We start from the raw sequence: 25,135 nt of genomic DNA, 5'->3' as shown, positions 1-25,135 counted from the left end.
CAGGAACTATATAGGTATACTATACCCAGTGTCTGCCCCTCCCCTCTCAACACGAACCTCCCCTGCCTGCCCCACCTACCACCTACGTCCCCTACTACCACATGCCACGGTCCCAAGTGGCACTTCATTAGATCCCACATTGATCCCTGGCTTAGCAGGGAGTGGTGTGGGAATTAGCGCAAAGGACAGCAAGACCCTCACTGTTTTCTGGCTATGTCCTGTGTCATGTTGCTCTCCAGCCCCCTGCTGAGCCAGGGAGCAGCAGGGGAATCAGTGCAGAACCAGAGAGCAGCAAGGGAATGCTATTCTCAGATCTCAGGCTAGATGCAGCTAGAGAATGCTGCTCACAGATCTTGGGTTGCTCTCTGACTCTAGGCTGATTCCCCTACTGCTTCCTGGTCCGGCTTGGAATCAGGAATCGGCCCAGAGGCAGAGAGCAGCACAGGACCCAGCGCTGCTTGTGGGTACTTCATTTTAGGATGAAGTTTCATTTTTCCCGTGAAAAAATGGGGAAAAAAATGTGTCTTAGAATTGACTAAATATGAGTAGGTGGTGTGTGTATGTGTGCGTTTATATGTATACATGGTTTTTTTTCTCCTTGAGTCACAGAAGAGTTTATGGGAGTTCTTAGTGGGCATGTCTACATGCGCACATTTACCGCACAGTAACCAAAATTACTGCTCAGTAGGGGCATGCTTGTACACGTGCACACCCATACTGCAGAGTAAATATGGCAATTTATCCCAATTAGTTATTGTACAGTAACGTTGTGTATGGATTGATTTGGGAGTGACTTTAGTCCGGAGTCAGTCCACACACAGCGTTAATGCACTTTAACTCTTGCACATGTAGACACCAGCCTATTCCCACTTACTGTGCAGTAAATTTAAGATGCGTAAATGCGTCTGTAGACACGCCCTGTAGGATCAAATTGTTTTTAATGTTTAGCAGGTATAATTTTACCTGGCCTGAAACTGACATTTCCTTGTGCTATGATATGCAGGAAAGGGAAATGGAAGCTAAAAAAAGAGCACTGGAAGAAGAAAAACGTCGCAGAGAACTACTAGAGAAAAGATTAGAAGAAGAAACTAGTCAGCGACAAAAATTAATTGAAAAAGAAGTCAAAATACGTGAGAAACAAAGAGCACAGGTATACTGATAATTGTGTATGGCTATATAACATGGTTTTGTCTATATAGATAGCAAATTTACATGGCAAACTTCTACAATAATGAAAAGGAGGAAAGGGGCTTCTGAAGGTGGCTGGCTGGCTAGCTGAATTACTGTTAAATTGATTTACAGTTAGGGTGGCCAAATTCTGGAACCAGCTTCCCAGGGAAGTGGTCCTTGCCCCTACCTTGGGCAAATTCAAGAGGAGGTTAGACAATCACCTGCCTGGGGTCTTGTGAATCCAGCATTTATTCCTGCCTGTGGCAGGGGGGTCAGGCTAGATGATCTGTTCAGGTCCCTCCTGACCCTAGCTACTATGAAACCAAAACATTTCTCATGTAGTGCAGTTTCATAGATTTCATAGACATAGTTCATTTCCATCCTTGCCACTTCTACATTTTTAAGGTAATTATACTTTGCATTTGTACAGTACTTCCCGTAACTGTGTTCCAAGTACTTGAAAAACAATAATGGGAGATACTTGAACTAACTCATTTATAGATAGGGAGAGAATGAGGCACAAGTTAACTAACTTATGTCAATTCACCCAGATAAATTTAGTTGTTCCCCTTGTCCTTGCCCCTTACCCCCCTCCCAAACTGCTTCCAACATCGTATTTACTTGAATCCAAGGTGAGGTTTATTTTTCCCTTTCAGCATGGGAAAGAGATGCCCTCACCTTAGATCAGGAGAGAAGAGGAAGGAGGCAGATGGCTGCTGCAGCTCCAACTTCAACCCCAAACCTAGATTGGGGCTGGAATTGGAACCACAGCAGTCTCTGCCTCTCACCTCTACCTACACCCACCCTCCCCCACCAACCTCTGCCTCCCCTCTGCCACTTATTGTCTGTCACAGCTGCAGCCTATTCTGGCCTGGGGCATGGAGCACATGGAACAGGGCCACCATTAAAATTGACAGTATGCAACAGTGGGGCAGGTTGCAGGGAACACAGGCACCAGGGGGTGCAGGTACAGAGAGGACAGGCAAGGGGTGGGGAGGGGGATGCAGTGGATGAAGGCACCATGGGAGGCAGGCAACACAGGGGACAAGTGGTGGGGCAGCAGGGAGCAAAGAGGTAGAGGTCAGGCCACTTGCCCTATCTGCCCCTTACCACTCCCCCCTGCACTCTTTCTCCACTACAGCAATGTCAGGGGGCAACTTATGATGACCCTCCCTCCAATAATTAGATTCCACATATGGAAAATTATAATACATCTTATATGCATAGAATCTAATTATTGGAGCTTGTCTTAAGTTCAGATCATCTTGGATTCAGGTGAATGTGGTATTTATACCTATAGATCTGTGCTTTAATCCCCAAACATCCTTGTTTTGCTTTGGTCTTCATCTTAGCAATTTACTTACCTGATGATTCCAAGCAACCAGTATTCTTTCCTGATGAATTTATTCTTATTTAAGCATGCAAGATGTCATACAGTTACTCATTGCAAATATCTCAAGCCTCTGTTCTTTTAAGAGTATATAAAGCTGCAACATAGGAGTTAGTTTTCGCTACCTTCATCCTTTGATATTTTGTGTTGCTTTCATGTTTACCTGTTTATAGTAGGTAAGGAGGAAAAAAAAAGATACAAGATATAGATTTATTCTTTTCTGCTCTGTCGCAGGCCCGTCCCTTAACTCGCTATTTGCCAATTAGAAAGGAAGACTTTGATCTACGAAGTCACATTGAAACAGCTGGACACAACATTGAGACCTGTTACCACATCTCACTGACTGAGAAGACGTGCCGAGGCTTTTTGATTAAGATGGGAGGAAAAATTAAAACATGGAAAAAACGATGGTTTGTTTTTGACAGAAACAAGAGAACATTTTCATATTATGCAGGTAGGTTTGGGGCTTATACATCTAGGACTGATTGTTAGAGGACCATTCTTTTTTTGTCATGCAGGGTAGTCACATCATTTTCTTAATTTTATTGATTTGTATTTGTTGTTCATGGTATGGATACTTGGAAAGTCTGTGGTCAGAACAGGATCCCATTAAATTAGTAAGCCTGGTGTTATGTAACCACAGTTGACATATTCCTTTCCAAGCAAAGGAATACTTTGAATAAAATAGGACATCTCCACTTCTTCATCGGACACTTTATTAACAGCATGTATTGTTGTATGCACAGGGCATATAGTGCGGATTAAAAACAAACAGGAATCTTATCAGGGGATAAGACACAATTCCACATTTATTGAAAACAAGACAAGCAAAATTAAGAAAAACAACAAAAAGGTGGTGTTTCTTCTTTCGTACACTCATACAGACTCATACACTCACATACATACCCATTTATTCACACACATACAAAAAGAGACAGACAGACAGTCCTGCAAATATTAAGATATTACCAGTCCTTAAAATGCTCGGGTTAGCTTGGTGGCCAGGCAAGTTAACCACAAGAATGAAGCCAGGCCTTTCTGGACACGTACCGATGCTGCTGCTGCTTCTGTGCAGGACAGACCCAAAGCCTCTTTGTTCTTGTCCATCTATATAGTGATTGTTCCCCATATAGGTTTATGGGTCTTGCTGTGTCACATCCCCTCAATGACAAAATGATCTTCCTCTTCTGTTGTGATGTAATGATTAACAGACTTTTCAGGCTTTGTGGTCTGCAATTTCTTCCATCTGTTGTCAGCAATTTCTTCAGCCATTGGAACAAAACATGATCTTGTATTTTGTAATTTTTAACTGATGATCTTGGACATTGTTGTAACCTTTGACTGTTAAATCACAGAAAGCTATTTCTATCCTTCTAGTCTGAGGTACAAGACAGACTGTCTCAACATATACATTTCCACACGTACTGTTTATTCTTTCGTTACCTCTTTTCAGATGTCCCAGACATACACGTTGTATTACGTCTCTTATACGTCTCTTATACTATATGTAACCTACAAAATCATAAAACAAAATGACTGTTACACTTACGCTAAGCAATGTAAAAATCAAAACAGTCTCAACTAAGGCTAAATTACACAGTTATTTGAGCAACCTAAATTTGATATTGGTTACACAATAATTAACAAAACAATGAAGGATGTTTATAAGGACAATATCAAGAGTAAATAAAGACAGAATAACTTTAGCTCAACAGTATTTAACATTGATTTAACATTGGTGCTGGAAATTTTTTTTTCCAAATTGTGCAACCTATCTTTTGGAAATAATTGGTGCCTGTATTCATTAAATATCCAGAAAAAATTCCATAAGGTTTACAACAGTAGTTGATATAAATTATGAAAAATGCAAACATTAATTTTACTTTTCACAATATCTGGTTTATTCATTAGCAAAGCACTGGATATAGTGTAGTACTCCCATCTGGTATTGATTTTTAAAAAGTAGTTAGTTTAATAGTTACCAGCTTCAGTTTTGAGTGCAGTACAGCTGCTATAATATAATTTCAGTTAGCAAAAAAAATCGTGACATAGTCATAGAAATAGTCTTGAGGATTAGAGCCATCAAACATGTCATTCAAATTTTATATCAGCTAAGCAGAAGTGCAGCTGTGGGTATGAGGTAGAAGCTGTCTGTGGCTCAAAAAACCATTTTTTGTATTTCAAAATATAAATAGTTATGCTATACCTTTATAGTATATGGCTTTCACATAATCACATCTTTAGGATTGCAAGTATACTGAAAAAATAATAGACACCAAAACCTTCAACTTAGCACAGCAAGTAAAATGTGTTTATTTCCTGACTTGAAAATGATACAGAACTTTACTGGGACAGAGATTATGCACGTATAGTTTGAACCTTACATATTTCATTTTCAGGGTGATGTTTGTCCCAAAAGTATGAGAACAGTTTCTGTACTCTAAGGCAACATGTGTTTATAAAGCCAGACTTAAAGCTTCCCATTTAGGGCAAAATTGCAGGCACACGTAATACACCTTACATGTCCTGTGTGGTTGTGTCTTCATATATGACAGGAATAAGTTACAAAACAGAGGCCATTAGGGCTGCATCCACATGAGCACGAAAGTTTGGTTCTCTGGGAACAACTAGCAGAGGGACACACCTGTGCCACACACCCTCTCAAGTGTGGCAGGTTACCTTGGCTGGGGTAGGGAAGGCTGGGACCAGCATGAGGTGGCTCCACCAGCCTTAAATGGAGCCCTGGGGGCCTCCTACGGCTGCAGCAGCAACAATCCTGCCACTCAGAGCCTGAGTGTGGCTCTGGTTGGCCAGGCTTTGGTTTTAAGTGGCATGCATTGCCCCCATGTGTGCCACTTTGGGTTTTTGGTATTTTTTGCACAGGGTTTTTGACCCCTGGATGTCCAGTGGAGTCAGTAATGAGGAGAATAGCTGAATATGTGGTATATGACATTGTGGATGTGTGCACAACGCCATATACCACACGGCTGTGTTCGTCTGAATACGACTTTGGAGAAAATCTGTGGCGAAAATCCAGACCGTTTTCTTTTTTAAAATGTTTTTCCATATTTAATTCTGCTTATTAAAGTGACACAAAGCACTAAACCTATCTTTGATCTCTCTTCCTGCCACTATTACTACAGTAGTGTTTCAGAATCACCTGAGTCCTGTTTATATCATTGTTGACTAAAAAGACCAATTTTTGTTTTAAGCTTTAGAGGTTTCACAAACAGGAAGGATATTTTCAAATTATGAAAAGTACTTAGCAATTCTGTTTTTAAAAGAAAATTCCAAGTGTCAGTTTTCTAAGATTTTCTCTTTACTGCAGCAATGTTGGCAGTTACCTTGCTAGTCTACGATAAATAGTCTATTCAGATAGGGAGGATGGGGTGGGGGTGCTTGCCCAGTCACTGTGACGTGCTGAGTGACCATACACAGCCTTCTAACCCTTCAGTCATTCTGGTTTATTATTCATGTCAGTTTTCAAAACTCTCTGTCATTGCAGACAAACACGAAACTAAATTAAAAGGAGTAATATATTTCCAAGCCATTGAAGAAGTCTATTATGATCACTTAAAGAACGCTTATAAGGTAAACTTTATTATTGTTGATTTTATTTTTTTATCATTCAATAACATCTAAAATATTAGTAGCTATATAGCTATAAGAATACACATGCCCTGCAAGCTGGCAGTTTTAATAACAACAACAACAACACATACATATACACGGTGCAGAAGGATATAGATGTGTGCAAACTGTGTGGCCGAATGACTGGTACATTTTATCTTGACAGTTCCATGTAAAATGACACAGGAAATAAAAGAGAGACGGTTGATCTGACAAGGGATGCACTGATATTGGGGCACAGGGCTGGGAAGCAGTTGCCCTGGAGAAGGGACAGTTTTCCCACCCCCTGCTGTCTGGGCTGACCAGGAGCAATTTGCTTCTGGTCAGCAGTCTACACGTGTGCTACTGTGCAGTAGTTACTGCATGATTAATCTACTACCTGTGGGCGTTTATACATGTGTTCTGGGAGGCACGGAGGTGCACTTTAGTTAGAGGGGCTCTGAGAGTTACTCTAACTGAAGTGCCCAGAGCGTCACGCATATCAGCGTGCCTGTGCTGAAATATGGCAGCAGGGGGCTTTAACTAAAGCTTGTCACTGGAACCTCAGTGCACATGTATAGGTGCTGTGTATTTACAAGTAGTAGGCAACCACACAGTAAACTAATCTACTGTGCAGTAAATGCTGCGAATGTATAGACAGTGGCATTTTACTGCACAGTAAAGCATAATATGTAGATATGTCCACAGAGTATCTGCACACTCACTCTCAACACGTCTCCATTTCCCCTACACATAGCAGGAGCTAAGCAAATCCTGAATAAGGCAGGACCAAATGCATCTTTTTTTTCTAGTATCTGTAACTTGATTTCATTTAATCGAGCTTTTATCTTTCTCTTCCTTTTTTTTTTCATTTTTTTTGTTTCGTTTTTAGAGTCCTAATCCACTGCTCACTTTCAGTGTTAAGACACATGACCGGATATATTACATGGTTGCCCCAACACCAGAAGCCATGAGGATATGGATGGATGTAATAGTTACAGGGGCAGAAGGCTACACACATTTCATGTTATAAAATCAAATAACAGCTTATTCATGGGACATACTGCAATCATCTTATGCATTTAGCCATATGCAATCAAATTTTGGTATTTTTCACGAGTATCCTCCCTATGATGTGCATGCAAGCGGGTTTATGAACGCATTGAAAAGGGGGACTGGTTGCTTACTTTAGTTGCTAATTATAGTAACAAAAGAACTGAAGTTGTAGAAGGATCATTGTGCACCCACATGGATAACCAAGTTGACTTAAACATAGTGTTTTGATTCAATGGTTATTTCTTACAAATTCTCCTACACAGAAAGTGTGCTTATAAACTCATACTAAACAGTTTACAAAATGGTTTGTGTGTGCTCATTGATATGCAAATGTTTTAGTAATGGAACAGAAAAGTATAATAGCATATATTTTAATATGCAGTAATTGACATTTATAAGTGATTAGCTAACTTTTTAAACTTCTTTCTCGTAAGTATTTTTTAATAAAAAAGTAGCCCGACAGTACATGCAGTTCTTACCTTAGCAATTAAGTGTATTACTACTAAGCCAAAGATTTACATGATTCCTCTTCAGGAATGATTTCAAATTATTAGCTGCGCTTTAGCTTTGTGTAGTGGAACAATGCCATTTTCCCCTTAATGTTAATATAATTCTATTGCTACAGTATTTTTAAATTACCAGTGGCACAAACTGTACATATAAAGCCACTTCAGCTCAGGAACAAAAAGCAGCAGTGTAACTTCATAGAACAAGGTAAAATTGAACTGAAACAAGAATATCAGATAAACTAGAGGCTTTCTGAGCTCCACATGCTGAATACACTGTGTTGATTCTTTGTCTGGATCTTTAAGCAATTTCGGTCTCATACAACTAAGTCTTGCTATCAATATGATTCTAATCCAATGGTTCTCAAGCTCGTTAGACTCAAGGCACCAGTCAGAAAATGCCAGCTCTTACCTTTCACTAATTTTTTGACTATGGAAAAATGACAAGATCAGAGAACTCAGATCACAACAGGTCATCATGTTTTTGACACTGTGGATTACTGCGTGAAAACTGAGTTTATCATGTAAAACGTGTAGGTTTTTGCACACCCAACAGTGCTAATAATGTGCAGCACCCCTAAAAGCATCTTAGAGCATCCCATGGTGCTACAACACCCTGCTTGAAAATCACTAATCTTAAATGGTTTTTCTGGCTGCCTATACACATGCTTAGGGATAGGAAGTAGGGTTTTAATTAAAGTGGTTTCTGGAGAGCCACTGTAATTAAAACACCTCACTGTCACATGTATTAACCCCCTGTATATTTAAAAATGGCTGTGGGACGCTTTATCAAAACCTTATTTGACAAGGTTTAAATAAAGCACCCCTACAGCCATTGTAAAACACACAGGAGCTTATACACATGATGGTGAGGCTACACTAAAGCATTCCAATTAGAATGTGGAACAGACTCGATCAAGTCTGCTGTGATGCATTCTAATTAGAATGCAAACCAGCACGTATATACGCAGCAGCTTCTGTGCCTAAATCTAAGCCAATTGAACTTGATGTGGTGACCTCAGTGATATCAGTGGTTGGAATGCTGATTCTGCTGAAGTCACTGTTTGAACTCTTGTTGACTTAAGTGAGGCAAGTATTTTAAGGAGCAAATTTTTCAAGGTAGGCGTTGACTTAGAATTTGATTATGTTATACAGTAGGGTAGAGCTGAAAGGGGTCAAACCCTAAGTGTGTGCTAAGCAGTAATATAAACACAAAATTTAGATACAAAAAGTGACAGCCCCCCTTTTTGTTTAAACAAAATAAGATAAAAGGATCTATGTGTTAAAGTGGATACATTCCTTGCAAATATCCTCCTATTTTAAATCTTTTTCTTACCCTTGATAATTATTGTGTAACAATAAAATATTAATGAATGGAACCTAAACTTAAGGGGAATCTTTTATATAATTTTACAAGTTTTTAGTATTCTGGATTTTTGTGTGCCATAATGAGCATGTAATTGAAGCAGACAAAATAATGCCCTACCTCCCTCCAAAAAAGATAATGGCATTTGATTAAGCAAATTGAAAGCTGAAAGCAGAAATAACTATGCTTACTCAATATATTGAACAATTTAAATTTCAGCATCTGGCATGTACAGGTATGAAATAGTTGTCTGTGGTATACAGAGATCACACAGGTGCTCTAGAATTATATTAGATGTGACATGCACCAGATTTGACTTGATGAATTCTGAAAGATTGAACTTATCACAAAGGATAATGTTTCTCTTCTGTGCAGATCACAACTACAAGAAGTTTGTAATCTAATGAGATTAAAACAAAAACAAAATCAGAAATGAATTACTTTGGTTTCTGTAATTATATATATTTTTTCTGATGTACCTTGATTTTACTTCTAAGTATGGTTACACAAGTTTTCTAATTGAGATTTTTGTATCCTGCATGATGCAATGAAGATGGTAAAATAAATGTTTTTAAAAAGATGTTTCTTTTTGGAATTTTTAATAGTAGTGGTTGTTCTTTTCATTATGGAATATTTTTGCCTTTTCTTTTCAGTATATTTATTTGTATTGCACATATTTTTAATACTGAGGATAAATTTAAAAAAGGAAAGCTATTTTACAAATCTTCCATAAAATAATTATGGGGAAAATAAGTATATATGTAGTCCCACCCTTTTCATATACCTTTCATTATTCTGGCTTCTTTATATAATGTATCTTACTCTGAATAAATTTGTGAATTTCCAGTCCTGGAAACCAAGGATTAAAATGGGATTCTATGAATTTGCAAACCTATTGATTGGTCTCAAAATTTACTTTGCATATCAAAAGCCTTTCTGAAATTTCAGTACTCTGATCTAACTCCTGCCCCCGAACTGTGATGTCATAATTTACTGAACATTTGCAAGTTATTTCAACAGCTGAGTCATAATTTACCATGAGAGAACTATATGAACTCTAACTTGGTGCATCTACATGTGCATATTAATGCAATGCAATAAACTTTGGCACTTATTGGGCCGGAGTTCATTGCCCCTGGGTGTCGCATTTACACATGCATCAGGGATTGCAGCGCACTGAGCATGGTTAGGGCAGCCCTAGCTGACGGAGCCCCGGAGCTCAGCCTGCCAACCTGGGGCTGTTTCAAGCTGGCTCAGCATTCTCCGGAGGAGCTGCCTGAGGCCCAAGGGCTCCAGTATGGGGCTAGCTGACAGGCAGCCCCCACACTGAAGTATACTTGTGCCATAGCCGATTCAGCTAGGTATTTAAAAGTACAAGAGTTTATTAGTTTACTCCAACCTAATAGCTGTGTACGTGTAGACACTGAGAGACTTACTGCAGATTTAATTAGTTTACTCCGCAGTAAGTGTCTCATGTAGAAGCACCCCAGTGTATCATAGTGAAGTTTTGGTATTCTTTGGGTGCATCTACACATGCAATTATAGCACTTCAATAAACTGCAGCACTTATTGCTCCAAAATAAATTGCTCTTGGGCATGCTGCTTGAACATGCACCTGAAGCAATTAACTCTAGCACAATCAGCTCCAGTGTTCTCAGGTATAGCACATGAAGCCTTGGGCAGCCTTGGCTGACAAGGATCCCAGGGGTCAAACTGCCAGCCCAGGGCTGCTCCTCCTCTCTGAATGTGCTGCAAAGGGACTGGCTGGAGCATGAGGGAGCTTCATCCCAGTTGACCTGAATGACAACCATGTGGAGATAAGTCAGAATTTGAGGCAAAAAAATTTACAAAGAGCTACTGACTGCAAACAACCACTAGATGGAGAAATTGCCAAATCCAATTGTTGATTAATAAGCAGAATAAACAGCAACAAAACAATTAACATGTAGATGCATCTTTTCAGGTACAAAATATGAGGGCAGGAGGAGATGACCTGCAGTTCAGGCTCAGCCTAATCTATCTATCTATCAGATTGTCTCATGAACTACTTTCACTGAACTAAGGTTTGTCCTTGTTCATTGTATTAAGGTTTTTTGCCTCCCAAGTGTGAATTTAAAAATAAATGACCCTACCCTCACTGTGATCAAAATCAGGTAGCTATATGAAATAGTAAACATGCTGCATTTTGCTTGCTGGACTACTTTGGCTGAATGTTATACAAAAAGGGTGGCAAGGAAACCATAACAGACCCAAGGGAAGCTAAAAGGAGGAAGAGTAACACATGCCCTTAGTATGTATGATCTGTAACTTTGTCAAGGCTGAAATTTAAAGCATTTTTTCTACGTGATAGTAACTTCACCCTTATACAGCAGTTGAGTAGTAGTTGGCAAATAGCAGATGACACAGACACAAGAGAGACAAAAAGACCAACCCAGTGGCTCACAACTTGTTTTTGACTTGAAGCACCCCTTTGGAAAATGCCAGTTCTTGGCTGTCTTCTTTTTTTTACTACAGGAAAATGGCGAAGTAGTTCTTCCTTTGCAACCACTTCTGGGGGACATGCAACAGGTGAAAAATGTTTTGGGCACTGGGGATTCCTGGTTGAAATCTTTCTGGGTTTCTCTCATGGGTCACCTAGCCATGCAAATGTTGAGGCAATTTCAAACAGGGCACATGGCAACCTAGGCGTTCCCCAGCTGTAACTTGCTGGCCTGGTCCCAAATTGTCCATGAGAATGGTCATGAAGGGCAGGTTAAACCAGGGCAGCTGAAGGGAGCCACAGCTTAGGAAAGCTTCTGCCCCAATGATTTAGTGTAGTGCTTCTCAAGGTTCTCTGGGTAAATCTGGTATCATTTATTAAACCAACTCAAACACTTAGAAAAAAACTTTCTTTGCAAGCTTTCAGGTTCAAATGTCCTTCATCAGATTGAGGAAGCGTCAAGGGGTATTTGTACCCGAAACCTTGCAAAGAATTTTTCCAACTATTTGAGTCGGTCTAGTAAGAAATACAGGATTCACCCAAAGAACCTTGCCTGCCTATGTCCTTACCCCAAGGGCGCTACTTACTACACCCCTGTAAGTGCTCTTCAACTTTTTATAGACAGGCAACTGTTTTTTGTTTTTCCTACAAAAAACTAAAAGCAGCTTTCTCTGGGGCCAAGACCTGCCTACAGCTTCCCAGACTGCACCACCCGCCTGCATGCTCCCGCACCGCCCCCCGCTCCCACCAATCACTGCGACTCATCGTTCCCCCATCCCGCCCCGCAGGAGCCCTAGGGCAGTGAGCGGGGAGGGTCGCAGAAGCTCCAAACGCATGCGCAACCTTTCAACGCACATCACACTCCAAGCGCATGCGCACCCAGTCGTCCTGAGAACGGTTGGAGGCGCCTGAGCCAACCAGCCAATGTGCCGCGCAGGCACAGAGCCCACGCTCTACCGCCCTCCCACCCTCTCAGGCCGGGGCAAAGCAGCTCGGTGCGCACGCGCATCAGGCTTCTGGCGCATGAGCGAACCAGCCAATACCCCTGCGCATGCGCGTTTTTCTCCCTTTCCCTCCCGCCCCGCCTTATCTCCGGGCTGTTCTGGGGTTCAGAACGCATGCGGAAACGGGGAGGAAAGAAGCGCTCGCTGGGGCGCATGCGCAGCTGGCAGTGCCGGAGGGCGGGGCGGTGAGATGGCGGCGGCGCGGACGCTGTGGCGACAGGCGGTGCGCTGGTGCCCGGAAGCCGGGGCTGGCTCGTGGGATGTGCGGGGTGAGTGGTGGAGTGGGGATAGCGGCGGGTCTTGGTGTAGGCGGGGCGGGGTAGGTCTCCCATGTGCTCGTCTTGAGGTTCCCGGACCCCTGTGCAGATGTTCCCGACAGGGACGGGGGGTCCTGTGCGCACGCAGCCCGTGCGCTGCAGGCCCCCTTAGTCGTCTGGTAGCCGGTGGCAGCGGTGCGTGCGCTGCTCAGGGCTCTCTGTTCCCTGCGGCCTGAGTGTGTGTGTGTGTGGGGGGGTGCTTTTGATCTAGCTGAGGGGTCTGGGTTTTGCTGCAAAGCAAGATGCTCAGATTGAACTGGTTGTCAGTTTTGTGCCTGTCGCAGAAATCCTGGAGGTGTCTAGTACCCGGATAAGAGCGTGTGTTCAGGTTATCAAAACCTGCTTGTACAGAGGAACTTAGTTAAAATGTGTCTTTAACGTGTTTAGGTGGCTTAGCTCAGGTAATGTCCCATGTGCTCTGCGTAGGTGTAAAAAAAATTCCTTACCTTTTGTTTGAAGTCTTGAAGTAAGGTAAGTTTGCTTGAAATAACTGATGAATCTTCTTTGATGGCACCATGCTGTATGACAAGACAAGTCTTCCAGGTATTGGTATTAATATTGCCTTTTGTCAGGTTAGCCTTAAGGTGTTCTTAAATCTCTTCTTTCGCCCACCTCCAAGGCAGTGACCATCAATGAGTTGAGAGTATAGGACCTGTTTTGTTTGGGATCGGGTTATCAGGCACCTAAGACATGTCCTATTTAACAGAGCTGGTGCCATATAAAACATGGCTTTGATACTAGTGGTGATTGCTTGAGTCCAAATGCTGGCATCATCCTTCTGTACTTCCAGCTTGTGGGCCATTTTCTATAGACTTTGCTTCTGGTAACATTCCAAGGCTTTCAAGTGTACCCAATTTTCTCATCCAAGTTTCACACCCAGGCAACAGGGTAGGAAGGACAACAGCCTGGTAGATAAGTTTGGTGTGGGTCCTGATGTCACGATCATTGAACATGTGATTTTTAGATATGGTAGTACTGGCAGATTTGATCCAGTATTTAATGTCATGGTCTATTTTTTGGGGGAAAGTGACTACCCAGGTAGGGGAATGCTCAGTGTTTTCCAAGGATTGTTCGCTAATTATTGTGTATGGAGGAGCAGTTGGCCAGTTTAGGCTGGGTTGGTAAAAGATCTTGGCTTTCATAAAACTGATGGTGAGTCCAAGTATTTCACATGCTTCACAGAAACAGTCAAGAGTGACCTGGAGCTCTTCAATTGAGTGGGCACACATAATACAATCATTAGCATCTTGTAGATCAGTAATGGAGGTTTTATTATTTTGTGTTTGGGACATAACTGGTTCATGTTAAAGAAATTCTTATCCATGTAATACTGGGTATTGACACCAAATGGAAGTTTATCAGCTATCTGTGGAATATCTTTGAGATGGATGGGAAAGAATTGTTGGTGCAATTGCACCTCCTTGCTTGACTCCAGTTGTAACAGTGAAGGGGTCTGTTTCTAAGCCATTGCTCAGGACTGTTGCTCTCAGGTTGTGAAGAAGTATAATGATGGTAACAAAATTTTGGTGGGTATCTAAGTCTCATCAGGAACTTCTGTAGGGCCTTTCTATTCATTGAATCAAAGGCTCTAGTCAAATCAGTGAAAGCTATCTATACAACTTAGTTGACCATATTTTTAACCTCTGAGTGAACTGTTTTAAATTGTTGGTATTTTATGACTTTCATAGTTTCTAGGGTCAGAAGGGACCTGAGCATGCCATGGCAGGAAACAGTACTGGGGTCAAGCGACCCCCAGCAAGGTGTTCCTCTAGCCTCCTCTTAAAGACCCCCAGGGGTAGGAGCCAGCACCTTGGATGGAAGTTGGTTCCAGATCCTAGCTGCCCTGACTGTGAAGTAGCGCCTCTTGATGTCTAATCTGAATCTACCCTCTGCCAGCTTATTCCTGGTCACTCCTAGGAGTGCTCGGGGGAACAGGGACTCCCCCAGTGCCTGCTGGTCCCCTCTAACCAGTTTGTAACAGGCCACTAGATCCCCCCTCAGCCTTCTCTTGTGGAGGCTGAACAGGTTCAGGTCCCATAGCCTCTCCTCGTAGGGCCTGCCCTGCTGCCCCTGATCATGCGAGTGTCCCTCCTCTGGACCCTCTCCATGCTGTCCACATCCCTTTTGAAGTGCGGTGCCCAGAACTGGATGCAGTACTCCAGCCGCGACCTGACCAGTGCCGCATAGAGGGGGAGAATCACCTCCTTGGACCTGCTCGAGATGCATCTGTGGATGCATGACAAGGTATGGTTGGCCTTCCTGACTGCCGGCCCATGTTCATCCTTTTCTGCCTCTGCACTGACGAGCAGGAAGTTCCCCAGCCTGTAGGTATGGTGCTGGTTCTTCCTCCCCAGGTGCAGCACCTTGCACCTGTCAGCATTGAAACCCATCCTGTTCTCATCCACCCACCCCTTTAACCTGCCTAGGTCCGATTGCAGCCTGTTCCTCCCTTCTAACGTGCCCACATCTTAGTGTCATCAGCAAATTTGAACAGGGTGCTTTTTACCCCCTCATCCAAGTTGCCGATGAAGATGTTGAACAGCGTGGGACTGAGCCCTGCAGAACCCCACTGCCCACATCCCTCCAAGTCGAAAATGACCCATCCACCACCACCACTCTGGGTGCAACCCATAGGACTGTGTAGGTGTCGACACCGCGGTCCCCCAGTTTTTTTAATGAGAATGGTGTGAGAGGTGGTGTCGAAGGCCTTCCAGAAGTTCAGGTAGACTATGTCCACTGCTACCCCTGCATCTAAGGATTGAATATCACTTATAAATTGTGATGCCTCAAGGCTTAGAATCCTTTTAACTGATAGTATTGGGAATCACTGCTAATGATGCTGTGATTGAATACTTTACTCGGGCTTTAACACTGTGTTTTTCAAATTAATTCTAAGGCTAGCAGTTTGAAGCCAAACTATATTATAAAATGTTAGTTTCTGTAAGGGATCTAATTTATAAAATGTGTCACTAAGTGTGTGTCTCTTATTTAGTTTGCAGACTGAAGTCATCAGTCAGTTTCCTTACTCGACCTGATCGTCCAAATCTAGCTTACCATAAGCTAAAAGGCAAGAACCCAGGTGTTGTTTTTCTCCCAGGTCTTAATTCAAATATGAATGGTCACAAAGCAATTGCACTTGAGGAATTCTGCAAATCTCTAGGTCATGCCTACGTAAGGTACGATCAAGAAAATTGTGTAGAGAAACAAACATGATTAACATTATGATGTTTGGAACTAAGAAGTTCTATAGAAAGAAAGGCATAAGATAATAATTTGCCAAAATGCAAAACCAGTGTGCAGTATAGCAACAAAACAAAACGAAAAAGCCCCTTCTTGTCCTAGTGTCATAATATATTTTTGAGATTTGGGCACTCTTCCTATATGGAGACTGCATTAAATTAGTAAAATCTATTGTGATATGTGTAAGATTCAAGTGATAGTCATTCATTTTGTAACCTGTGTAGTATTGCATGAAATTTGATATCAGCATAGGAAAGGAAATGTTTAAAATTTAAGGTCTCCATTTCTATTATGGTTAGTAAGTTGGGTATTAACTAAAACAGGGGTGTCAAAATTGCCCTGGGCCATGGGCCAGGTCCAAACTGTGGAGCTCTTTGCTGGTCAGATCCAACCTGGAGCATGCAGTGGCAGATCAGGCTGTGGCACCTCTGGCACAAGGTACACATGAGCTCTGGCTCTGACCTGGGGCATGTGGTGGTGGCGGCAGGGCCAGCATAGGAGAATGCCCAGGAGGCAGCAGTGCTGTTAGACAAAGTGACCAGAGAGCAAGCGGGGCTGTATCAATCTTTGCTCCTCCTGGCCTCTGCCATCACGTGCACCAGAGCTCAAGGCAGTCTACTCCCCTTGAATGCATCCCCTAACTTCTAGTGACCCACCAATATCCCAGTGGCCCATATAGAGCTCCGTGGGCTGCAGCCAGTCTGCAGGCCTTATGTTTGATGTCCCTGAGCTAGATTTTTTGCGTGCATAAAATCCAAGCTTGCAAGCTTCACTGTTTAGGTAAACTACTCCCACATGCCTCTGAACTTGTCCATTAAGCCACAGCAATCAAGTTTGAGCTCTGCAATTATTGTTAATTGTGTTCTTTCGATAGAAGCGCTGCATCATAGGAAAGCTGTGTAATTTATATTGGGTGAGATAAAGGAATGTACCTCACCTCAATTAAATTAGTTTGATAATGTAAAGAACTTGTTAAATCTTAGATTATATGGTAAAATTTTTAGTTATGGCAAACATGTTTAGCAGTCAGTTAGTACCAGAAGCAGACATTAAGTCTTGGGTACGTTGTGCATCTTCCACTTCTCTTCTGGGGAAAGTACTGTCTATGTGCCTGGGTTAAAGCTGAATATCAGATTTCTGGATCTACATGGGAGTTCTGCATCACCCATTTAATGAATATGAAAGCATGTTTAAGTAGATGCTCACTTTCTTTCTTAATCATTCCTGGAAAACTCTGTAATATTAGAGATGGTCTTAAGAACACACTATTTAGCAGTGTTTGTTTTGGGTTTTTTGGTTAATGAAATGCGTTGTTTTAACCAATATTATATACTTTTATTTTGATTGTTACTCTGCAGGTTTGACTATACAGGATGTGGAAGCTCAGATGGTAATCTTAAGGAATGTACAATTGGGAAGTGGAGAAAAGATGTTCTGTCAGTACTGGATGAACTCACAGAGGGACCACAGGTTACTCTTTAATTTATTTTAAAATATATTGCATGAACTCTCTTTCTAAATAAAAGCAACAGCCAGATATTCAGTTTAATGGTTCAAATGGTTGCTGCTGCTACTTAAAGGAAAAACAGAACAAAACTTACAACTTTCAGTCTGATTCATCTTGGGTAAAATTTACCGGCTAAGCTCTCCCAAGTATGTAGATGCTGATAAGCAAACTACTAATATCTGTGGATATACCAAAGAAGCATGCGGCAGGAAAATAAAATGTGGTGGATTTTAAAAAAAAGTTGCTAAGAAAATAAAGCCAAGAGGTCAGTATTAAGGTGTTTGCAACTTAGATGCCTTAGTAGTAAGCCCCTTCGGGTATGGATATTTTACGTTTGCAGGAGTGGGAATTACAGTAAGCTACTTGAAAAATAGCTCAGTATGTAGAGACTAGAAAAACTGATGTAATTCAATGAAAGCTTTTTTGTATGAAATATTTATTAATCGTTGCTATTTTATTAAACCATTTATAATGCAAAATTCTTGTCAGAATGAATGTCAGAAATGTACTTGATGCTGAACTATATTTCAGTTTTCATTTTGTGTGCAGTGGTTCAGTCTGAGAGCAGTAACCTTCCATGCCAAACAAAAGAACAGTAAACTGCCAGAACCTGTAGTACTTACTCAGGCAAAATTCCTACTGGCAATGACTGCAGTTCTGCCTGGGTAAGGACAGCAGGATTAGGACAGGTTTAAGTAGCTATACAAAATTGTACCTAAGGCTTTGCAAAACAAAGCAGAAGGATTTTTTATTTTAAATAGAAGAATCACTTTAATTTCTTTTTTTTTCCTCTTCTTAAGATTCTCGTGGGATCCAGCTTGGGTGGATGGCTGATGCTTCATGCTGCAATAGCGCGTCCTGAAAAAGTAGCTGCTTTAGTTGGAGTAGCTGTAGCTGCAGACTATGTCATAACAACTTTTAACCAGCTTCCTGTTGAGGTAAATGCTCATGGTTAGCTTTTTTTCCTTTTTAATTTTGTTTACATTTGTTTGAAGTTCTTTTCTATGAAAGAATTATAAATGTGGCTAAACTAAATCAATGGTAGGCAAAATCCTTTATTTCTTTAAGGGAATTGTCAGGACTAGCTAAAACTTGTACTTTTAGGTAGTTCTAGTGCCTAAAAGCTCATCACAACTCAGGGCCCTGTTGTTAGCTTGCTAGGTAAGCAAAACAATGAGTAGTCCCTGCCCCAATGGTTTATAATCAAAGTACAAGACAACTGATAGAACAATGTGGTGAGATTAGTCTTGTCATCATAAAGAACACGAGTGGCCACCGTATACCTACAATCACAGTGTTTTTTTCAAGTTTTGCTTGTTATGTAGACAAGGAGAGATTAGGAAGAATCTGACTGAAGTAACTTGGCAGAAGTTTACTAGCAATTTCTGCCAGATGGGAAAGACCTATTGTAAGTATTAGGTTAAAGGCCAAGAAGGCTGTTCATTGGAAGACACTCATGTTTGAGTCTCTGTGGCATGACTAAAACCAATTGTGTAGATGTTTCAGGCTTGTTTGTGGCTGAGAGACCCATGTTTTATTGCTGCTGCAAAGGAGGTGTAGGTTGGGGTTTAGGAGGAACTTTCTGATCATGAGTGTGGTTAACCATTGGAGCAAGTCGCCTAGAGAAATTGTGGGATCTCTATCCTTGGCAATTTTTCAAGAGCAGGTTGGGCAGACACTTGGCTAGGATGGTATAGTCAGCGATAAGCCTATTTTGAGCCAGGGCCTAGACAACCTCACAAGGTCCTTTCCAGCCCTGATTTCACATGATCTATTTTTTTTGAAGCCCACTATAATATCAAATTTCAAAAGAATATTTCTCTTGATTTATTTTTTGACTTTCTCTTTTTTTCCAATAGGTAAAAAAAGAAGTAGAAGAAAAAGGTGAATGGAAGCTGCCAACAAAACATAATAAAGAGGGCTTTTATTGTTTGACATATGATTTCATTAAAGAAGCAGAAAACCATCGTCTCTTAGCTAGTCCTATTCCCATAACTTGCCCTGTAAGGCTTATCCATGGCATGAAGGATGAAGATGTTCCTTGGCATATTTCCATGCAGGTTGCTGACCGGGTCCTGAGCAAAGATGTTGATATTATCCTCCGCAAAGCTGGCCAACACCGGATGAAAGAGAAAGATGACACAAAGCTTCTTGTGTACACTGTTGATGATTTGATTGATAAGCTGTCACACTCAGTGTGAGTTGCATGGTAAAACAAATGTGTGATGAAGCACACATGGCTCTCTTCTGTGGTAACTGAAAATGTCTTTAATGGCAGTGAGACACTGCTGAATCAGGAAAGGTGCAGATGCTATGAACAAAAGGAACTGAAGCTTTAACTGCTGTTTCATTTACCTTTGTTTTGTTTAAAAAAAAAAAAAGGTATTTTCTCAATGCTGCATTTGCACAGATAGTAGAAAATGTGAAGACACTGCTGCTGTTTGTTTGGAAACTTCTCCCCCACCTCAGATCTGTGACTTTTTTTGACAAGTTTCCTACACTATTTTGTACTGAAATATCTTTACCTTTCTTAGATTTGTGCCAATGCTTATTTTTCTACTATTTGACCTGTACAAGTTATTTTTACGTTTACTTCTCACACTTCAAATATTGTGCTTCGTGCTGTAACATTCTTATTTGAGATCTTAAAGCTTATGTAAGTTTTTTGGCTCATTTAAAAAAATACAGCTGAAATGTTTAATGAGATTTGTGTCTTTTGAATATAGAATGAGTCAACATGAAGCAGAATAAAAAAAAAAACAAGCTTCAAATATAAGGTGGTATTTTTTTTTTTTTTGTTGCTGCTTATTAAACAGAAAAGAAAAAGAAAAGCCCTGATTAACAAAATAATGCTCTTGGTGTCATTTGTGCCTGGGATGTAATATGATGAGCAAGTTGGACTTTGTGGTGTTATACTACTTAATCATCATAGCCCTGATGCACCACTTGGATAAGAATTGCACAACTATTATGACTTATGGATAGCTAGCTCTGCCCTAACATTCTGCACAACATACAGGACTGAAACTCATGGTATTTCTGCTTTTGTTAGTTTTTCATTTTGAGACAGAAATGAAGTGAATAGACCAATGCTTGTTCCCAACATCATGCATAAAATTGAATGCACACACTAATGCTGTTGAAAAATTGCATTTTCTGATTGTGGTTTTTTTTGTTGCTGTTGTCTCTAGGGAATAATATCTACTCAGTTCAAATTATAACTTTAGTTATTTCATGAGACAACTCTACACAGCTTCCTGTTTGTTAAACTGCTTACTTAAGCAGTGTTAAAACAAAGCCAAAGTTTTTTTTGTCAGTGTTATGCTTTTTGGCTTTGCTTTCCCCAGTTATGCATTACAATGTATAATAATTTGGCGTGCATGCTTGGAGAGAGCACAAGGAAGGATTTGGCCTCCAGTACTTGCTCTAATACTGGACTTGAATATTTCTGTACATTAGGAACTAAATCTGCTTTATAAACGAAACATGATGTATTCAAATATGAACAGTGCAGAGCTGAAACGAAGTTGCATGTAAAGCATATAAATCAGTAGGTGGCTCACCTGTGGGTTAAATTATGAATGTTTGTCAGGTAGATTATTTCTCTAGAAATAAAATATATGTGCTATGAAATGTCAGATGAGCTAATTTAAGTAAGAGGCTAGAATAACTGAAAACATGCACTGTTACTGTTTAATTAGAAAAATAATTTGTGACCAAAAATTCAAAAAATTGAATTTAATTTTCAGTTAATAAATTACTTCAGGATTACTAAATAAACACTAAAGCCACTAGGGCTACCATATGCCAAGAGAATCTCAAGTCTGTTAAAACTTGATAGTGTTTTAGTAAATTACCTTGGTATTAACACTGACAGAAACACAAAGTGGTTTTTTGTTGTTGTTGTTGTTGTTGTTTACTGTTTTGTGTATCTATTTCATCACTGCGAACAAGAGGCCATAACTTGCCACTTGCACAGCCCAGCTGGAAAGAGAAAACAGATGACTGTAAATTCAGAGGAAGCAAGGATACAGTTTACAATTTAAATCCTGGTCTCCTGACTTTCATAACTTGTTCCTTTTAATCAAATTAAGAGGTTGAAATAAGAAATGTCTATTTATGAGTAAGAACATTTCAGGAATCCTGTCTTCTAAGTAGTACTTTTAGCATTTTTCATGCATGCAGTATATACAGTCCCTTCAGTAGGACAACCTCTAAAAGTTGACCATTCATCTACACTTTGAGTGAAAGTTGGGGGGATAAGGGTGTATGCATTCACTTTTTTCTGGCATCTTCTGGTGAAAATTGGCACTTTATTCAGAAAATTATTTTTGTCTTATATTGTTGTTTCTAGTATTTGAAATATGGAAGTTGGTTGTGAAGTTTCTTTCCTGAAGAGTTTAAAGTGACTCAACCAAATCAACCTGATTTGAAAACAATATTCTGCCCTTGATACATCTTGGACAACTTTTGTAGTTGTATGCTTAATAAAGCTCTCTCCTCAGGTTCTTTCACTTTTTCTTTTTTCTACATCAGAAGGACTGCACAATTCTTGCCAAAAACATAGCAACAGACTGAAACAGATGGACCCCAATTACACTTAAATCTTTGGAGACTAATATGTGAGGAGTAGGACAAGAAATGTGAGACTTTTTTTAAACACGTCCCTTTAACCTTCCATTTGTAGCCATTCTGATAAGGTAGGGAAGAGAAAATGTCCATTAGAAGTATGCCTAGTCTAATTGTATAATGGAAACATGTTCAACTTTACCTGCCACTGAAACATTCCTTTCTTTAAAATGTTCAACTCTACTTTCCACTGAAACAGTCTGTTGTTAACTGTCAGCTGTCACTAATAAAGTACTGTTGTGTCAGTAAATGCTTCAAGTGATTTTTTTTTTATATACAGGAGGATGTGGTGTGAGTAGAAATAATAGGATGTAGGGGGCTTGCATGTACAATACCTTCTGAATGGTTTGGCTTGGAAAGCAGATTCTTCAGTAACCTTTTCTTAATACAATACAAAAATTTGTAGGGTTCCTGGCTGGACTTGCAGCATTTTTCTCAAGTGCCAAACTGAATTTGTCTCTCAAAGTAATTGTTAAATAGACTTTTCCTATGGTAGTAATGGTATTTCCCTGTGTTTTTAACCAAGTTTAGAGGAAACAGGTTCAAATTGGGTTGGATGATGTAAGAAAACAGGCCCTAACCCATTGCCTTGTTTATGTTTTCTTTACTGATGCTAGATTTGCATCACTGATAGTAATGTTGGGAAACCTGAGGGAAGAATGATTATTGTATACTCAGCCTTCCTGCTCTAGGGCCCCTGAGACTGGAGAGATTTACAACCTACTAAATAATAATGTCTCTGTGTGTAGGTTTTTTTTCCAGGCTATCTGCTTGGCCGAGTCCTTTCTTAGGAAGTCACACTAGTCACTAGATAAATTAATATTCGCATATTCTGGTGTGATTCCAGTCTCATTCACTAAAGCCTTTGAATCTCTTGGGATATTTGCCAATGGCATCTGTCTTCTCTTTTCCTTTACAATCATGTAGACAATCAGTTTTAAATGCTACCTTTCCTATGAATAAATTCTGCTTTTGTAGGAGAAAAGCTGTGTGTTTACAATAATGTGCGTTACATACCTAAAAAAAACATTTTAGCCATTTTTTATGGTCTGAATATCTAAATTCTTATAATCCTGTATCAAGTGTTTTGCACGTGCTTTGTTTCGTTCCTGTGCTTTGTTTTGTTCCTTTTTTTTAAAACTAGTTTTCCAATTCATTGCCCACTATAGGTAATAACTTCTGAGCATGTAGCATATGTATTTCTTTAACATACAAGGTGCAACCAATGAACTTATCTGAAATTCCTTGTTCAGTTTCAACTATAATAGTCAAGGCAAGTACTTGGTTATCACATTTTCACCAGCAGTAATTGCCACCTTAAGTTTGGAGGTTTCTAAAGTTTCCTTAGTTGTTTAATTGGTACTGGTTAATACATCACTGACATTTTAGTGCATCTGTCTCGTATCAAAACCAAATTAATTATTTGTTCAATCCTTGATCTTCCTTCTTTGACTTACCAGCAAAGTTAACCAATTACTGTTGATAGTGTTGGTGAGCTTTTTGTAATGTGTACACCAGATGAGACATGGACTGAAACCAAAAAGATGGCATCACGTTACCTACTTATAGCAGAAATCAATATGGGCTGTGTTTGACCTTGCTGTTTGCAAGTGAAAAGCCTTAAAAATCTAGTGGCTTTCAAGTATTCAGGTAACAAGTATTTTCTTAAAGCTTTATGGGGCATTTGGAATTATACACTAATTTTATTTTTTTGAAAAAATGCTAAAATTGGATACAGATTTGTCTGATCTGAAATTTGGTTTCTCTTCAGACTGTTAGGAGACCACTTATCCTTTGCTTCTGTTTTGGCTTACATATCTCTTTTTAGCTTCCTGGTATTAATATAATATATCCATCCCTGTGCCCCCCTGCTGCCGCCAAACCTCCCTAGCCTTGTGGTAGGTTTGATTAGGTTTCTTTAGCTCATCCATTATCGACTACTTACCAGAGACATACTCGGGCTGAGAATCCTGTCCCAGCTACCTTGGTACAAAGAGACTGAATATTGACAGTGGACTCAACTGGGATGTCTAGCTGATTTTAATGCAAGTTTAATTAGTGTATTGTCAATACCTGGCTGTATTTATCCCATCCAGGTCATTAAAATTAGTAGTGTACATTCTTGCCCAATATGCAGCTCAAGACCTAAAAATTTCAGCTTTTTGAAAAACAAAACAGGAAAATAATTTTTTTCTACCCCCTACCCCTCCCAGTTGATTTGTAGTGATAAACAAGTAATGGTAAAATATAATTTATCCAGGTGACCAGTTATGCTCTTGACTGACATTTTGTTTCAGATCATCTGCAAAGCCCCCGGTGCTATTTAGTTCACAAAGCAAAATCTAATGTCTTTTTGAAGCTGGGAATGCAAGTTGTCTAGCATTTTGGTACAATCCTTGAATGATGCATACATTGGAGAAAAAGCATTTTCTTGGGGTGGCGGGGATTCAAGTATATAAAAATTATAGTGGTAGCTATAAACCATATAGAAATTAGACTGTTTTTAATGATGAACTAATACTAGTATGTTGACCCCGTCACTTAACAATCTTTTATTCTTTTTATCTTTAAAGACTTTAACTATTGAGCAAGTGCTTTCTGTTTCCTGAGTGCTCAGCTTCATTAATGCAGTTTAACATATATTTATTTTTACAGTAAGCCAGTATATATTCTACTTTTGTCCTTTCTTTGCTATAATGTCTGACTCTGTTATATCTAACAGCTCCTTTTTTAGTTAAATGGCAATTAAGTGTTTGCCTTTTTAAAAGGCTTTCAATTCATCCCTTTGAAAAAATGCAAACAATGGTACTTTTCACAGAAGCTGAGTGGGGCCCTGCCTGCTGCTCTGTCATTTTTATGCTA

General features: G+C 40.1%; 2 protein-coding genes across 6 annotated transcripts in view; both read left to right on the top strand.

Annotated features, from left to right (window-relative positions):
• The window catches only part of PHLDB2 (pleckstrin homology like domain family B member 2), a 92,423-nt gene extending 82,535 nt beyond the window's left edge, over positions 1-9,888 (top strand). For 3 of the 5 annotated variants that reach the window (XM_090057835.1, XM_090057844.1, XM_090057854.1), the window contains 4 exons: positions 1,004-1,150; positions 2,795-3,014; positions 6,066-6,151; positions 7,062-9,886. In XM_090057835.1, the coding sequence (XP_089913961.1) occupies positions 1,004-1,150; positions 2,795-3,014; positions 6,066-6,151; positions 7,062-7,202 (594 nt within the window). In that variant the 3' untranslated portion in view covers positions 7,203-9,886. Of the gene's footprint in view, positions 1-1,003; positions 1,151-2,794; positions 3,015-6,065; positions 6,152-7,061 lie in introns of all 5 variants that reach the window. The other 2 variants (XM_090057862.1, XM_090057826.1) reach the window with 2 other exon arrangements.
• A 2,724-nt stretch (positions 9,889-12,612) lies between these two features.
• Positions 12,613-22,523, top strand: ABHD10 (abhydrolase domain containing 10, depalmitoylase). The gene is made up of 5 exons (XM_090057814.1): positions 12,613-12,811; positions 15,890-16,073; positions 17,496-17,607; positions 18,445-18,582; positions 19,504-22,523. The coding sequence occupies exons 1-5, from the start codon at positions 12,628-12,630 to the stop codon at positions 19,843-19,845; spliced, it is 960 nt and encodes a 319-aa protein (XP_089913940.1). The 5' UTR covers positions 12,613-12,627; the 3' UTR covers positions 19,846-22,523.
• The last annotated feature ends 2,612 nt before the right edge of the window (positions 22,524-25,135 follow it).

The sequence above is a fragment of the Crocodylus siamensis genome, chromosome 1 (genome assembly GCF_052110815.1).
Source record: "Crocodylus siamensis isolate JL-2025a chromosome 1, ASM5211081v1, whole genome shotgun sequence".
Taxonomy (NCBI): Eukaryota; Metazoa; Chordata; order Crocodylia; family Crocodylidae; genus Crocodylus; species Crocodylus siamensis.
Note: the sequence above shows the minus strand (reverse complement) of the source record. Positions and strands in the feature narration are given on the sequence as shown.

What these genes read in the sequence shown, in the direction of transcription:
- ABHD10 (XM_090057814.1), top strand. Translation starts at nt 12,628, where the DNA reads ATGCGCGTTTTTCTCCCTTTCCCTCCCGCCCCGCCTTATCTCCGGGCT. An exon ending in TGGCGACAGGCGGTGCGCTG is followed by an intron (nt 12,812 to 15,889) that starts GTGCCCGGAAGC and finishes TCTCTTATTTAG; the next exon opens with TTTGCAGACTGAAGTCATCA. An exon ending in TTAACCAGCTTCCTGTTGAG is followed by an intron (nt 18,583 to 19,503) that starts GTAAATGCTCAT and finishes TTTTTCCAATAG; the next exon opens with GTAAAAAAAGAAGTAGAAGA.